Source organism: Gekko japonicus, unplaced genomic scaffold (assembly GCF_001447785.1).
Source record: "Gekko japonicus isolate JY-2015 unplaced genomic scaffold, Gekko_japonicus_V1.1 scaffold603, whole genome shotgun sequence".
NCBI lineage: Eukaryota > Metazoa > Chordata > Lepidosauria > Squamata > Gekkonidae > Gekko > Gekko japonicus.
In genome coordinates, this window is record NW_015169192.1 from 191,696 (window position 1) to 208,598 (window position 16,903).

The window sequence follows — 16,903 nt, forward strand, 5'->3', positions numbered from 1 at the left end:
CTTTTTTACATATGGGAAAGAGTTGGACGCTAGCAGGAAAGAGCAAACCAAATTGGAGAGGGCCCGCTGCCAGGGTTACACATCAAACTTTGTTAGGCACAGCTCAGAATAGCTCTTCCTTTATAGGCAGGGTAGCCTTCTTCTTCTGATGGTATCAGACAAATCTGTGGAATCATAAATGGCTACTAAAGGGAACCTCTGCATCCAGAGGCAGTAACCTGCTGAATAACAGTGCTAGCAAGGAAGACCCTGGCCTCTGTGCCCTGTTTGTTGGCACTCCAGAGCAACTGGTTGGGCACCATGTAACACAGGATGCTGGACTAGATGGACCAGTGGTCTGATCCAGCAAGGCTTCTCTTATGTTCTCTTCTTAGAGGATAGGTAAAGAGCTGCTTCATAAAGGTGTTGTATATTCTAAACTAATATTGATGGACATGATGCCATGCAGGCCTGCAACCTTTAATCAACTAAACCTGGAATTTAGCTAACAAGGGATGTGGCAGAACAGGCCTGCTCTCACATGCAAGCCCTGTTCCACCGTGCCCTCCAAGGCTGTCCCAACACTAGGAGATGCTTTTCTCTCTCTCTGGTAACCCGCCACCACCACCTGACCTTTGCAGGAATTGCCCACTGGGTCAGGACTCCCAGCTTCCCTTCCAAGTTCTGAGGCCTTCTTCCTTCTGTGTCTCCTGCTGCCCAGCGCCTGGTCACTACGGGGACCGTTTACTGTCTTGTGTGCTCCTGGAGGAATGCCATTTAACTGCCTTCCCCATGGCACTCCTTTTAAAATAGCATGTCCAAGATGGTGGAGGTCTATGTGGTACAGAGAATGACTACCAGCATCAAAAGTTATAAAGTATTTATTAAAATGTTCACAAATATACTTTTAGCACGGTGCCATACTGAGCAAGGGATTCAAAAGAAATGGGTAAAAAGAAATTTCTCTGTCCCTCTCTCTCTATATGCCATATCAGATGTTAAAATATAGGACAGGCTCCTTAGCTTAGGAAGTTACAGATCTCTACAGAGTGTCATAACCTTGAAGCTACCTTCAGCTCTTCAGGCCAACATACCCGTTTCCCCGAAAATAAGACCTCCCCGATAATAAGGCCTCCCCTGAACATAAGGCCTCCCCAAAGCTACCGTAACTCTGGGCCGTAGCAGTGGGTGCTGCCGCGCAGCTCACTGTTAGCCGCCGCGCAGCCGGAGCAGAGAGGAAGTGCGAGGTCTCTTTTAATCAGAGAGCATGGGTGCTTATGGTTTTCCAGATCTGTCTAAATATTATGAGGCTGTACACTCTTAGCCTATCTTAATCTAGATGACATACGGGGGTGGGTGGAAATAGAAAGTGATTATATTTGCCCATGTTTCATTGGAGATATAGTTTGGGCTACCCCAAAGAATAGATCGTGTGAGGTCAAATTAAACCCCTTCCTGGATGCTACTTTAAATGTTTGGGATGCACACAGAAAAACCTTAGCCCCTGGGGCATCTCCAGCGTCATCTTTCCTAAGGCAAGCTTGGTTTCCCCCAGGCAAGTCTCTAGCAGAATTTCATGTCTGGAGGGAAGGAAAGCTTTTTAGACTTTGTGATATAACAAATAAATTTCAGTTAGAACAAATAAGTTCTATGAAGATTCCATGGTAACAATATTTTCAGGTGAGGCATTTACTTACAGACCCAACAATTCAATGGGGTCTTGAAAAGCCTAGCACAGAATCTGAGCTTCTAATTACACAATGGAAAGTAGGCAATAGAGGGCTCATTACAATGATTTACAGTGGTTAAAGTGATAAAAATTGGACAAAACCAGCAAATTATCAACAACGCTGGCACCAGGATTGCACAATTGATGCCACTGAGCATCAGTGGGCAAAGATTTGGTCATCTACAGTCTCTCTAACGACAGCTATTAATATAAGAATCCAATTCTGAAAATTGTTCATGGATGGCATTTCACTCCATTACATTTGCACCACATTTCACCCTCATATAGCCCCAATTGTTGGAGGGGATGTGGGCAGCCTGGTTCCTACATTCACTGCTGGTGGACGTGCCCTGTTATGGTGCAGTACTGGACCACTATTCTTAAACTGATTTATGACGTTACTGGGCACAATATCCCTATGAGGCCAGAACCTGTCTTGCTTAATTTATGGGAGGGGATATATGTTCCTGCTGTTAGGAAACATCTCATTTCTTATATGTTGGTGGCAGCCAAGATTTTAGTGGCTAGGCATTGGAAAAATAGTAAACAACCCTCACCAATTATGTGGTTTAATAAGTTATGGGAATACCTGGTCATAGACAAAATATCAGAAGTTATATCCTTGGCACAGAATCCAGAGTTCCATTCGGATTTTTTGGAACGTTGGTTTCCATTTCTTGAATATATGGAAAGACATAGTAAGCTGAAAAAGGCACTTCAAGATAATTTGAAGGTTATAGCTATATATTAAATAGCTGTTTGGATTTATTGCGATTGTGTTTCTAATTATGTTTTTATTGTAGTGGTTTCCTAATAGTATGTGCCTCTGTAAATCGTTGCTATATTATATAAATAAAAGTTATTTTTTTTAAAAGACCTCAGTTAAGATTTCTGTCTGCTATGATGGACTCAGCATCAAAGAGAACTTCCTCCTTGCTCCCCTGAGTTTTATCACCTGTCTTTTCCCCACGCACTGACCAGGTCAGGCATGGTCAAAGAGGTTTTTCCCCTGGAGATCTCCAGTTCCTTCCTTCCTTCCTGAAGTCTCTCTAGTATTTAATTCCTTCAGATCTCTGTTACCTGCTTGGAGAGGAGGGAGGGGGGAGAGCTTGACCATCCCATTGCTATACCTATTAGCATTTATATGACGGTGGGCTGAGGTAAATCTGGAAAGCAACTGAACTGACTTCCCCCCCTCCCAGCCTGTTCTCTGCCCGGTGGTGGTGGTGGGGGGACTTTTAAAAGTCAAGAGTGGAGAGTTTGTTCATTTTAAACCTCCAAAGAAAAAATGCATTTCTTCACAAGGGAAATCCACTGCGTGACACCTAAATATGCATGCAATGAATCTTCCCCCCTAGACTCATTCATCACGGCTGATATATGGGAAGCCCGCTTTTGTAAGATCTACACCAAGGTCCAACAAGAATCTTCTTTACAGACAATGGAGGACCTACCAGAATGGCCCCCTGTCTCCATTTCAGAAATAAAGTCGCTTATATATCAACTCAAGAGGGGGAAAGCCCTTGGAATCGATAACATTCCTCCAGAACTTTTAAAAGACAACATTGAATGGTGGGTCCCTCCATTGGCTGCACTTTTTACTTATATAGATTCTTCAGGACATATCCCTGAGGACTGGAGACAGGCAATTATAATTCCTTTCCTTAAGAAAGGGCCAAGGGATGACCCAGCCAACTATAGGCCAATCAGCCTTCTCAGCATAATTGGCAAATTATATGCTAGCCATCTTTTAGATAAATTTAAAAATTGGATTGTCCAGGAAAACTTTAGCTGAAGAACAAGCCAGGTTCAGAGAGGGAAGAACCACTCTAGGACATAGCCTGATCATGCAGCACAATAGATAAATATGCAGCCAATAGCCCTGTTTCCTTGTATGCTGTTTTTACTGATTTAAAAACCACTTTCGATTCCATCTCTAGGGTAAGACTTTGGGAAAAACTAAGAGCTACAACTATAGACTGGAGACTTTTATATTTAATTAAAGCTTTATATTCCAGCTCATCGATCAAGGTTAGATGTAACAGAAATTGGCAACTTACTAATTATATACCAACATCAAAAGGTGTGAGACAAGGATGTACTTTGGCCCCATTGTTATTTATTTTTTACATTAACGACATGTTAAGCAGCTTCAGTAACCCTGACTTTCACCCCCCTACATTAGCTGACCGAAAGATCCTTGTATTATTATATGCCGATGATACGGTTCTACTTTCTAGAACCCCTGTTTAGTCAGTATTGTAATTAGAATCAATTTGAGATTAATTATCAAAAAACTAAAATTATATCCTTCGGCAGTAGAGTAAAAAACAGGATTTGGAGCATCAATGGCCACAGGGTGGAACAGGTAGAAAACTTTAGGTATTTAGGGGTGATGTTACACTCGTCGGGGACTAGGAAAGCACGTCATGATTTTGTGGCCGATATTGGACAAAAATCAGCTCAGGCCATTCAAAAGATTTTCCATCTTAAAGGAGGGTAATACATTCCTACGTCACTTAAGCTCTTTCAGGCTAAAACTGTATCCCAGCTGTTGTATGGAACAATAATGGGCCCACCATCTTCTGCCTTTAGCCCGCTAGAAAGAGTTCAATCAAAATTGTTAAGAGCGATATTTAGATTGCCCAGTTGTGTTTCAAATACAAGCCTGCGCCTAGACTCTGGATTGATCAAAACAGAGGCTAGAGTAAGTCTTGCCTCCATTATATTGTGGCTTAAGCTAAATTACCTTCCCCAAGGATTAACATCCATAACCCTTTGGGACTGTTTTCAATCTCCCTGGCTAACAGTGGTCCACCACAAATTGAGAATTTTAGGCTTGTCTGCTCAGACCCTCCTGGTAATGGGACTGGACCGGGCGAAAGCCCTGGTAAAACAACGGGTGTTTGACATTGAGCGCCAGAACGATATTAATAGTGCTCCAAATTTTTTGTCACTGGAGAATACTAGATACGTTGTAGCACCAGCTGCTTATTTATCATAATTGGAGATACCATCTCATCACAGGGCTTTCTCCCTAGCTCGTTGGAGAGCACTCCCCTCTGCAGTGGTCGAGTTTAGATATAGAAAGACCCCCATGCATGAGAGGGTTTGCCCCTGCGGAGCTGGTATGCTTGAATCTATAGAACATGTCTTGTATCAGTGTGGTTTCTACAAAGAAATTCATGCAAAATTCATTCTTCCTTTCTTTAGAAAGCCACAGGACCGCCCTGTTTCTGAGATTACTAGGAAGCTCCTTACCGGTGCGAATCCACAAATCACAGCTTCTCGCGCAAGGTTTTTTGCGGGTGCTAGCAAAATCCGTAAAGTTATTTTAAGCAGTGGTTCTTAAATGTAATATAATATTTATTTAAATCTGAGATATCTTTTATCAAATGTAAATTATATTTTTATTATCTGTTTATTATTTTATGTATATGCGTGTATATGATTTATGCTGGTCTTTGACCGTATTAATAAATCTGAATCTGAATCACAAGGGAACTCAATTTAAATTTAAACATCAGTCACCTGGTTTTTAAATAGATCACTTTATTCAACATTCAGCCAACAGAGAGACTGAACTCTAGCCTCTACTCTTGGACTACAGTCTAGGCACAAATTATACCAGCAATTAGATCAGGGCCTCTTGGGATTCTATGTTTTTTTTGTTGACCGCTAATCTGACTGTCTGCTTCTCATCTCTTGTGGACATTGGCCATTTTGCTCTGACATCACAGAAGGTTATGTATCAGAAGTGCCCTGACCCCCTCCTCCAGCATTCTAGAACTTACTTGTAAGGATTGTCCTTCTCTTACACTGTTCCTCCACACTCCCATGTTTTTTCCCAGACAAGGTATAAGGTGTTTCAAACACAAATCTGCTGATGTTGTGGTTTCTTTCAAAATCCGTCTTCCTTTCTGAAAGCTCTTTCTCATCAAAGAAGGGTTTTAAGTAAGTCACTTGAATGTGGGCAAATTTGGGATCGAGGTCTTTGACATTCACCTGAGAGAAGAAAGGGGTTGCTTAGCAAAAAGGGAAGAGTTCCTACCCAGATCTACTTGTATTTCAGGGATATCTGGCCAGGAGCCTAAAAGCCACATGATGAATACAATAAACTCTTTGGAATAACAGAAATGACCTAGGAATACAAGAGAGTTTCAAAGCGTTTTAAAGCAGGGGGACATTTTATTAAAATATGTATCAACAATTTCACTGGGTGTGGTCCAAGCCTTTAAGTGGACCCGAAACAGGTCTCTGTTATCAGCCACCGTTATCATCTCAGTTACAAGCCATAATAAAAAAAATAAACCAACACTCAGAGAGCAGCAGTTCAAGCACCAAGGAACAAAACTAAAGCAAAAGTCTTAAGAAAAACTAGCGGGAACAACAAAATCAATCGACCCCCCCAAAAAAACATCAATTAACTAACTCAAAAGTATGACAGAAAAGAAACGTTTCAATTATGTTTGTGAAATTCAAAAGGGAAGGTGCTGAAATCCGCTGTGTGGGGAAGGGAGTTCCACAGTCTTGGTGTCAGTGCTGAAAAGGCTGTCAATGCAAATAACCCACCAAACCTCCAACAGCAGTGGCATGTGGAAGTATGGCCTCACCCAATGACTTCAGAGCATGGGTAAAGGGTCCTTCAAAGATGGCACACAGGAATCACATGCAGCCCCTGTTCTTTGAATCCAGAGGTCAATGCCTCAACTGCTCAGTAGCTTGGATAGCTGGGAAACATGGAAGACCTCCCCCCTCTTATTGCAGGACACTGTTGGATGTGATTAGTTTGGAGGCTCTCTAACCTCTTCCAGGTCAGGAACTGATTGCCACTGGAGGCTGGTGTTTCCTACCTTAGCCTGTTTCCTTCAGTCATTTCCGGATCCTTCCCCTAACATCATAGTTCACAGTTTGTGATCTCTCTTGAGAGTTAGATATACTATTGCTAGAACAAAATTCTCTGGGCTTTTGGAGAATATTTCCACTTTTGTTAGGACTGGAACTCTGTCTAATGCAAACTGTACGGACTTTGATCCCACCTTATTTGAATCCTGGATGATTTTGACATTCTCGGCTCCAAATTTCTCCCCATAAAGTTTAAGCAGCCGCAGGGAGATTTCTGAAAGGCCAGTCAGCTTGGGCTCTTTGTAGATGTACTCCTTGCCATCCTCTTCTTCAAAGAAAGCCTGTTTTTGCGCAGAAACATACAAGCACCAAGTTGAACACGGTAACAAATAACGAGATTACAAAAACCCATTTTAGAAGAGTGAAATGTTGTTTTTATCATAGAATCACAGAGTTGGAAGGGGCCATACAGGCCATCTAGTCCACCCCCCTGCTCAATGCACAGGACTAGTGTTTGTCCAGCCGATGCTCAAAGACTGCCAGTGAGGGGGAGCTCACCACCTCCCTAGGCAGCTGATCCCACTGTTGCACAACTCTTATCAGTCTTATCCTTACAGATGTGTACAACACAGCTGCACAGTAAGATATCAAAACTGCAGGATGTGGTACTTGTAGCAGAACTCAGTTGCCTCACAATATCCTTTTTAAAAAACATCAGGTTTCCAGCCCTTAAGCTATAAAGCTAAAAGTGGCACCCTGACAGGGGAAGACTCCTTGCTCCTGGTGGAAGCACCACCAGAATGAACCTGTGGGATCTGACCCATTAATTGAATTATTTCCACTGGCTGGGGTGGGTGGGTGATATTAGCGATTCTGTGTCCAGCTTTGCACCATACCTCTGCCTTAAGCTTGCAAAGCCAGAGTAAGTGATGCTGATGCAAAATAAAAATAACTGTAGAACTAAATAGGCACAGGACCAGAAACCGTGCAAATCCATCAAATCTGCATAGTCTATTCAGACCGCAGAATTCAGCCAGTCTTGGTGTGAAACCTGCCTTGGCTGTTCACAAAATGTTAATTTGCTGAAGAGAGACTTTGCACACAACACTGCCTAGGCTTAGAAGCTGCCAGCAATGTTGCCTGCAATATTAAGCGCAGGCTAGGGACTGATTCACAAAGACTGCTCTAGTAAAGAAAGATGATAAGATCAGAGCAATGCAGCTGTCAAATCAGGCAGGCTTGTAGGAACGGAAGGATCCACGTCACTCATTTGAGAGGCCAAATGATGCCCTTACCTGTCCATAAAAAGCAACTCGGAAATAAGTGCCCAACAGCCTCCTTTTCGTCTGCATCACCTCCAAAATTTTAGTGTAAGCTCCATGAAGTGTTCTGTACACCTGAGTCAATTTCTGGAAGATTAAAAAAAAGAAAGATAAAAGGACTCTCAAATACTTCAGAACCATTCAAGGTCTCCAGTTAAAATCCTACCTTTGCCTTCTAGAAACTTTGAAAAGGTTTAAGATCAATCAAAGATAAATATTTATTAGTGAGAAGGTCACCAGATTGTGAAAAAACTTACAGAAATCTGGCCTAGAGACTAGTGGGCTCTTGCCTAGAGAGCAGAATTCAGGGTTTATGTAGCAGAATGTGTTTCTGCTGCCTGCTTTGCCTGTAATAGAGTGTCGGGATCAAACCCCAGCATCTCCATGTAAAGGATGTAAAGGTAGCAGGTGTTAGGAAATGCTTTTCTGAGAAGTGTCCTACTTTAGTGATATAGCACATGCTTTGCATACTGACAGTCCCAGGTGCTATTCTTTGAACTGGAGACGAACACATGAAAATGCCTTATCTTTAGTCAGACCCTTGGTCTTTCAAGGTCAGTATTACCTACTCAAACTGGCAGCAACTCTTCAGAGTTTCAGGTCAAGGTCTTTCACCTCGCCTTCTACCTAATCCTTTTAGATGGAGATGCCGGGGATTGAACCCAGGCCCTTCTGCATGCCGAACAGATGCTCCAGGACTGAGCCATGGCTCCTCCTCTAATGCCAAGAATCTCTAGTGGAAGATGTTGGGAAAGACTCTGCTTTCTAACTGAAGACCTTAGGAGAGCTGCTGCTAGCCAGAGAAGAAAATTCTGAGCAGGCAGCCCTGTGGTCTGAATCAGGATAACAGAAATACTAAGTGCAATCACAGCACACACTATGGTAAGATTGAAATGTATATCTGCACACATACACGAAAAATGATGAAAAACCTCATAAAAATGGTTCATCAACACATTTTTTGTAATGAGTAATTGGTGTCAATATTCTTCATTGGCATTTACACAGAAAATGTACTGTCCATCACTGAATTTATCTGAAGAAATCTATTTCAAAAGAGGATGGACACCAGATCCCTATAATAATTATACATCCTATGTGAATTCTTCATCTATATTAATACTGTGTTGATGAACCATGTTTATGAGATAGATCAAGATGGGTAGTCAATCAAAATTATCACTGGATGCGAAATTCTATTTACTTCAGAGTGGGTATTACTAAATATTTGGCCGGATTCCCAATTTGGAAATGAAAAAAGAAAATTAATTGCCACACTATTAATAATTACTAAATTAACAATTGCATCAGTTTGGAAAAGTAAATTGAAACCAACAATACAAACCTGGCACCAAAAAAATTGGGAACATATAATAATGGCAAAAATTACTGAGAGTATAGAGTCAACAGACCCAACTAAGAGTTCAACCCAACTTTGGGATATGTGGATACCTGTTACGTTTTATTTGTCGGAGAATGATATTATTCCTCCAAACCCCGTATATGAAGAGATACTGTATGCACAGTGTATAGCAAGATAACTTTTATTACCTTTTTATCGCCTTTTGTTCACCTGTAAATATTCAGTAATAATTTTTTTTAAAAGATGGGTAGCCATGTTAGTTTGTCTGTAGCAGTAGAAAACAGCAAGAGTCCAGTAGCACCTTAAAGACTATTTTGTGGCAGGGTATGAGCTTTTGCGAGTCTCTGCTTACTTCTTCAGATAATTCTAAGTGAGCAGTGACTCACAAAAGCTCATACCCTGCCACAAATTTTGTTAGTCTTTAAGGTGCTACTGGACTCTTGCTCTTTTCTACATGTTTATGAGGTTTTTCATCACTGTTTGTGAATAATAATACACACACATAATTGTTCAAACTTATCAGTGTGTGTTTCAATAGCAATTTGTATTTCTGTCTCCATTACACCGTAGGGTAAGGCAGCTTCGTAGGTTCAGGTTACCTGCACTGACAGGTACTTTTGCATCCAAACACAGCTGCTGTGCTAATTGGCGCTTCCCTCTAGATGCTGACATACATTCTCGCCTATTTCTATAACTGGCATTCCTCAGAACCCCTGCGTCCATGTCCCTCGTTTCTTTATTTCCCAGGACAGTGACCAAAACATGTGACTGGCTGATACTAATATGTATGTGCGTCACACGGTGTTATCTTGTTTAGTGTTTCCTTGTTTCTGGTCTAGTACATTGGATTTCTGGGTCCTGTGAAATGCACAATGTGGTAATATCACAGCAAGTATTTATTTTATTGGATACTATCGAAGGACACACATGGAGAGAGGTGTGTCAGCAGCAGCTGTGAATCTCCCAGAATGTCTAGTTAGCCCTTACAGTCCCCTTTTCTTGTTTCGTAAGTACAGCAATTACTTTTTACTCTGACTGTATATAAAAATGCAAGCAGACACATTGGTTTGTTAGGGATAAAAATCCAGACAGGGACAGACACGAAATCCCTTTAATTAGAAGCAACTGAAAACTAGAATGCAGTGCGCTACCTTTCACGCTTTGCAGAATTCTTCTTCAGCCTATTTTAATATCTTAAAAGAATGAAAGAGGAAGTGTGATGAAGGAGGAAAAAGACAATGCTGGTAGGAAGCATGGTAAAAGCCCAGTCTACCGTTCGTTAAGGTGTTCTTTTCTACTCCCTTACCGTTCTTTTCTAGAGTGTGAGAAAGTTCTGTGGAACCCAGAAGCTAGCTCTTTGTTTTCTGATTGTACTTGGTCCCTATAAAAATACTTTTACTGTCCCCATTTGTTTTACGTATGCTCGGCTGGCTCTCTGAAGAAACCAGGGGTCTCAAGGTATGTCTGATAAAAACACTTTGCTTAAGATTCCCCATCTGTCTTCTGCAGGTGCTCATCAGGATATCAAGTCAGCTTCAGAAACTCTACCTCAAACTCACGCCGTTTTTCATAGATTGGGATTATCAGCTTGGAGACCTCTGAGATGGTTTCGTAACGCTCTGCTTTCCACAGGCCATCAACACACTGCTCCAGCAGCTCCACCAGGACTTCCTGAAGAGGATGCAGAAAAAGGGAAGCTGCTGAGGTCTCCGTTGATGGTTTTTAATAGATAAAGACAAAAATGCAGAACAAGGTTACATGGTTCCGTCTGTTTACAAGCATCACCCTTTTCCGGAGACAGGGTGAAGGGGTTCAACAAAAGTCCTCTGGAGTACATGGAACAGCCAGGCAAGAATGCAGATCAAGAAATACTGAGGGGCAAGAAACTGACAGCAACAAGATGGTCTCCCATCAATGGCGAAGTCTTTAAAATCAGGCACCAGATGGAGCCTGGATGCCTGATCTACCCTTCTTAAATTGTGCCATCACCTCACTATAATGAACATCCATCATCCCAGCATCTTCTTTCATTGCACCTTCTTCATCAATATTGGGTGTCACTTTCTTGAAGGACGAGCATCCAGCAGGAAATAATTCTACAGACCAGGTGCGGGTGGGGAAAAGAGAGACAGAGAAAGAGGGAGAGAGGGCACACATTTGGAGGTCAAGTGCTCAATGTGAAAATTATCTGTTCCATATTTTATCCATGCATTGTATCTATAGCATCCAGTGTTATTTGTGTAAAAAGACAAATGTGGACAAACACAACCTAATCAGAGAACAAGTATAAAGAAAACAGTCATGAGTGTCTGACCCACAAATCAAGCAGTCAACAAGACTTGCACAGAAAATGCTTACTATGTATTACAGTCTGAAGCAGTGCAACACAATAAATCAATTCCTACAAATCATAAGAAAATCCTAGTGCAAAGGTACATCATCAATGTCATTTCTGGATTATATAACAATGTTTCAAAATTGGATCTTCCTCAGGAAATGTTCTGTAGTGTACAAAATTACAATTCTTTAGCATATATACAATGTAAACAATGAAAAACAGTATAAAATCCAAATGCACTCTTACTTACAGAGTAGTACAAAAGTTCTCTTGTTCATAAAGTGCTTTACAACAAGTCATGAAAGATCTGCAATATAATAATGTTCCTCTTATTATGAAAAAATACAGAGTATTTTAAAAAATAAACTCAAGTATAGTAGTAAATTACAACAGATTCAGACAGGATGCTGATCTCAGTAAATGTTCAGGCTCAAGTATGCTGCTAAGCTTCTAATGGATTCTAGGCGTCTCTGGTGATTCCTAACAGAGTCCAGTGACCTGGTAAATTGCTGACAGGTGATAAAAGGCAGTACACTTAAAGAAACATCACATAGTAGCTTTTGCATTTGGATTTTATACTGTTTTTCATTGTTTACATTGTATATATGTTAAAGAAGTATTTTTGTACACTACAGAACATTTCCTGAGGAAGATCCAATTTTGAAACGTTGTTATATATAATCCGGAGACGACGTTGATGATGTACCTTTGCACTAGGATTTTCTTATGATTTGTAGGAATTGATTTATTGTGTTGCACTGCTTCAGACTGTAATACATAGTAAACATTTTCTTTGCAAGACTTGTTGACTGCTTGATTTGTGAGTCAGACACTCACGACTGTTTTCTTTATACTTGTTCTCTCTATTTGTGTAAAATCCACCTGATGTGCTGTCCTGCAAAATATGGCGTCTAGTTATCTAGCAAGGAGCATGCAAATACCAGACTTCATTTTTAAAGAATACCCAAAGTTTCTAGCCCCGATTATTATAAAGAACACACAAGAAAACACACCCAAAGTGTCCATCAAAGCCTTTGAAATGGTGGTGGTGGTGGGGCCCTGAGCAGGACCTCATGCCCAATGTCAATTTTTCAACCTATCTGCTTCTGCTGCACACCTACTAGCACCTTCAGAGCTTCAGAGCTCTAAAAATTCTCCATGCATTTGCTTCCCTAGTACTGGCTACCGTTCTATTAATGCCTTTAATTCTTGCTGATTACAGCAAGAGAAGTGGGATATGCTTCAATATGTGAATTAATAAACAGCTGCATTTTGTGAAGGATGTTTAGACAAGTAAACAATCTGTTCCAAGCACTAATTGTGGCTTCCGTAGTGCAAAAGTATGGTTTATTGAAATGAGAAGGGCTGGCTGCTAAAGAAAGTGCCTGAAGACTGAGTTATCTTCTAAGGCCATAAATATAATTTTCTGTTTTGTGAAGCTGAATAGGCCTAGGTGGCAGCCAATGAAGGTTAGCCGGTCCACTCCTTACTCTCTTCTACATCCAGCCCAAAGGTGCTCAAGGTCAACGTGTTGGCAGGGTTCCCACTTATCTTTAAAGTAAATATTATTTCCAGGTTTTTTTCATTACTAAGAGAAACAAGAAGAGTAAACAGTAATGATAAAACTCAAGCTCCAAAGCAAAGGCATTCTGCAATGACTGAGATATTATGTACACTTTTGCTTCTCCCACTGTTTTAGATATTCAGTTGAATGAACTTTTCTCTTATGTAACCAGACTGAAGTACATTTATAATAATCTGTGCAAAATAACATACTTTAGTCTTCCCTGATTTAACAGGGAATGCTAACTCCTACATCCAAGACTTTGCTACAGTCAATAAGTTACAAAAATGATTTTTGTTAACATCCTCTTTCTTAACACTGTTCTTCCAAGTATCCAAGCCTGACACAAGCATCTAAAATCAGAATACTTCTATCTCAATCCCTAGAATGATAGACTAGGAACCGAAGCAAATGAGCCTACGAGAGCCTTACTGTGTAAGAAATTCAGTAGAGTTCTGCAGTGTGTATGTCTATCCCCCAGTGCATGTAGGATAACCAGGCTGCCTTGACACCAATCATATGGTCTTAATCTTTAGAATGTTCCTGTTTTTTGCAAATTCTTTTGATTTTTAGGTATTTGTCAGTTTAAAAACTTTCTCCAGTTCCGTTAGGTATGGGTCAATTTAAAAACTCTTTTTACAGCGTCATGTGCAGCGGCATATGATTAAAGGATGACAGTATTTTTTGTAGGAGGCAATTCTTGTCAAGGACATGCCAGCTTATGGAGTCTTCCAAGAGCCAGTTTGGTGTAGCGGTTAAGTGTGCGGACTCTAATCTGGGAGAACCGGGTTTGATTCCCCACTCCTCCACTTGCACCTGCTGATGTGACCTTGGGTCAGTCACAAGCTCTGGCACAGCTGTTCCTGAAAGAGCAGTTTGTGTCAGAGTTCTCTCAGCCCCACCCACCTCACAGGGTGTCTGTTGTGGGGACGGGAAGGGAAAGGAGTTTGTAAGCCGCTCTGAGACTCCAAGTGAAGGGCGGGGTATAAATCCAATCTCTTCTTCTTCTTTCTGTTTGTACCCTATGAATGGCGTTTCTGTATGACTGTTATTCTTAGGAGTGGGTGAATTGTTATTCTTAGGAGTGGGTGAATGTATTTAGAATGCATATATGACTACTGGACTTATGTTAGATATTATTTTCAGGCAATTCTACAAAAGTGTGCAATCTGACTGAGGAAGGTCCCGAAATAAGATAAACATTCTGAAAAATCCCATCTTTGAACACGGGAGGAACATATTTGTACTTGTATACTAGAGACATATGACTGCACTGCACAACTGGAAGCTTGTGAACTTTTTCATGGATTCTGTCCATGAATTATTACCTTGCTGAGAGTCATTTATAGACTAATTATACTGTATTATCTTGTCACCATAATTCATGATGGTATAGGAATTTGTTCCAGTTGCTGACACTGTAATACTGAATGCACATTATGGCTTATATTGTGGCAATATTATTATTGTATACAAAACATTAATGAGATTCTGACACTAAGAAGACTTTGGTACAACTTCTGAAATATTGAAACAAAAGACTGAGACAAAATTATAAAGTACTACAATAAATAATTTTGGTATAAAAGTTTATTTACATTTCTTGGTGCTTTTTCATAGTTGTTTCTTCTCATCATTTCTATATTATTCAACTACGATCCTCTTTATTGTTGGCACCAACAGTAGCTGCTGTTTCACGATGAAGTCTACTCATCCCTGATGCAGAGGTCATTTATGATGAAGTCTAACATGCCCAGTAGAGGCAGAGTTCATTTATACTCCACCTTTCTCCCCAATGGGGACCCAAAGCAGCTTGCATTATTGCTCCCTCCAGGCTCTTTTTGTAGCAGGTACTCATTTGCATATTAAGCGACACACCCCTAATGTAGCCAATCCTCCAAGAGCTTACAGTAGCCCCTGTAAGAAGAGCTCTGTAAGCTTTTGGAGGATTGGCTACATTAGGGGTGTGTGGCCTAATATGCAAAGGAGTTCCTGCTACAAAAAGAGCACTACCTGTGAGATAGGTTAGGCTGAGAACGTGTGACTGGCCCAAGGTCACTTAGCAAGCTGCAATGGCAGAGTGGGAATTTGAACCCCGGTCTCCCAGATCCTAGGCCGAAACTTCAACCACTACACCACATATGGCTGTAATAGAACAAAGGCTGTTTTGTCCCGCCCTTCCTTTAGCTGCAAAAGCTTTTCTCCTCCCTGAACTACTGTGCTATAGCTCTGGCTCCCCTGGGTCCTGGCTTCTCCTCCTCCCAAGTTTCCAGTGGGATCAACTCTAAATTCCTGATGGGCTACCTAATAGCTGCTAGAATCCAAAGTTCACTTGTTACAGTTACAAGAAAACATCTTGGGAACACTGAACGTGAGAAGCAGGTGATAGTGCAACTAGTAAAGGAAAATACAACCAGCCCAACACAATCCTGGGGCATGAAACAAGCCTTTATGCTTACTCCAGTTCCACAGCAGAAAACACTTACTTTTTCTGTGCAGAAACTCTGCCACAAGCGCTGCAATGTGAACATAGCACATGGCGGCCTGCAAAACAAGGACCAAGAGGAAAGAGTTATAGCCTCTAACAAATGCCTGTGCCTTTCGAGCAAGGCACCCTTGGGACAGCCAAGGCGATTACCTCCGAGCAGTCGCCATTTTTCATGTGGATCTTGGCCATGCTGTCCAGCCATGTTTTCCTCAGCTCCGGCGTGCTGGCATAGGACTTGGCCAAGCTGTATTGTAAATCGATCAACATTTCAGGGTCCTTCTCATGCTCCTTCATCTGAGCTGTGGCCATCAGCACAGTCCGAATCCTCTTGGTCAAGTCTTTGACTTCAGAAGGAAAAGCAGTTGCCTGCCACAAAAGAGGCTGAGTTAGAAGACAAGCAGAGGGGTAAGGCCTGGTTCAGTAATATGGTGCAGGTAATCTGAACGATTGTGTCTTTCCGGGACAAGTAGGGGTAAGCTTTGGCCCTCATGCTTTGCTCTCTGTCTATGTTTGGGACAGTATGTGCCCTAGCAGGAGTGGAGGAGGGGGAGAGAGAGAGATTCTGTCCAAGAAGTAAATAAGCAAACATTCGAGACCAAGCTGAATTCTGCAACCTGTATAAGTTACGAAAATTACGATTTTGCAAACGCTGACTCGTTTTGTGTAACAGATTCGCCTCCTGACCCCCATGAAAAGGAGAAATAGTTATGCAGAGGAACCTGCAGCTGACCTGCGGAGCCAGCTTTTGCAGTTTTTGCAGTGCATTATTTGTATACTTGCAAACCCATATAGTTCCAAATGGACTAACGACACCTTTTATGATTTTTGGCAAGCAGGCCCCCATCATGAGCTTTAGAAAGACATTCTCCATCTGCAAGCAAATTGCACAGAATACATATAGCCTTAAGCATAACCCCTCCCAGTGCAAGTACACCTCATGTCAGAAAACATAGTATTATTTTAGGAAGATACATCAGAACGGTCGGCAGGAAATACTTTTTTTACCAAAAAGGAAATGCCAGGCTTCAAAAAAGAAACATTGATCTCTGTTCCTCTCTTACGAACAGAGACTTTGCTTTTTTTCAGAAAAAAGGCAACGACACACAGGGTGACATTCTGCTTTGCCTTCTACAGATCATGTCCATGTATCCAGATGAGAGACCAAAGCTACCCTTACCCTGCAGTCACACACAGCCTAAATTGCCAGGACTCAACTGAAAGCCACCACTGGCCATGAGTCTCTATGAATTAATATCTGCTTATTATGCTTTTTTT

At 41.4% G+C, this 16,903-nt stretch overlaps 1 protein-coding gene across 1 annotated transcript in view; it reads right to left on the reverse strand.

Moving 5' to 3' along the window:
* DOCK11 (dedicator of cytokinesis 11) overlaps positions 1 to 16,903 on the reverse strand; it is a 112,429-nt gene that overhangs the window by 9,622 nt on the left and 85,904 nt on the right. The window contains exons 43-49 of the mRNA XM_015416254.1: positions 15,779 to 15,994; positions 15,627 to 15,684; positions 11,228 to 11,334; positions 10,787 to 10,909; positions 7,849 to 7,962; positions 6,748 to 6,894; positions 5,499 to 5,713 (exon numbers count right to left, since the gene is read on the reverse strand). Of these exons, the coding sequence (XP_015271740.1) occupies positions 5,499 to 5,713; positions 6,748 to 6,894; positions 7,849 to 7,962; positions 10,787 to 10,909; positions 11,228 to 11,334; positions 15,627 to 15,684; positions 15,779 to 15,994 (980 nt within the window). The remainder of the gene's footprint in view (positions 1 to 5,498; positions 5,714 to 6,747; positions 6,895 to 7,848; positions 7,963 to 10,786; positions 10,910 to 11,227; positions 11,335 to 15,626; positions 15,685 to 15,778; positions 15,995 to 16,903) is intronic.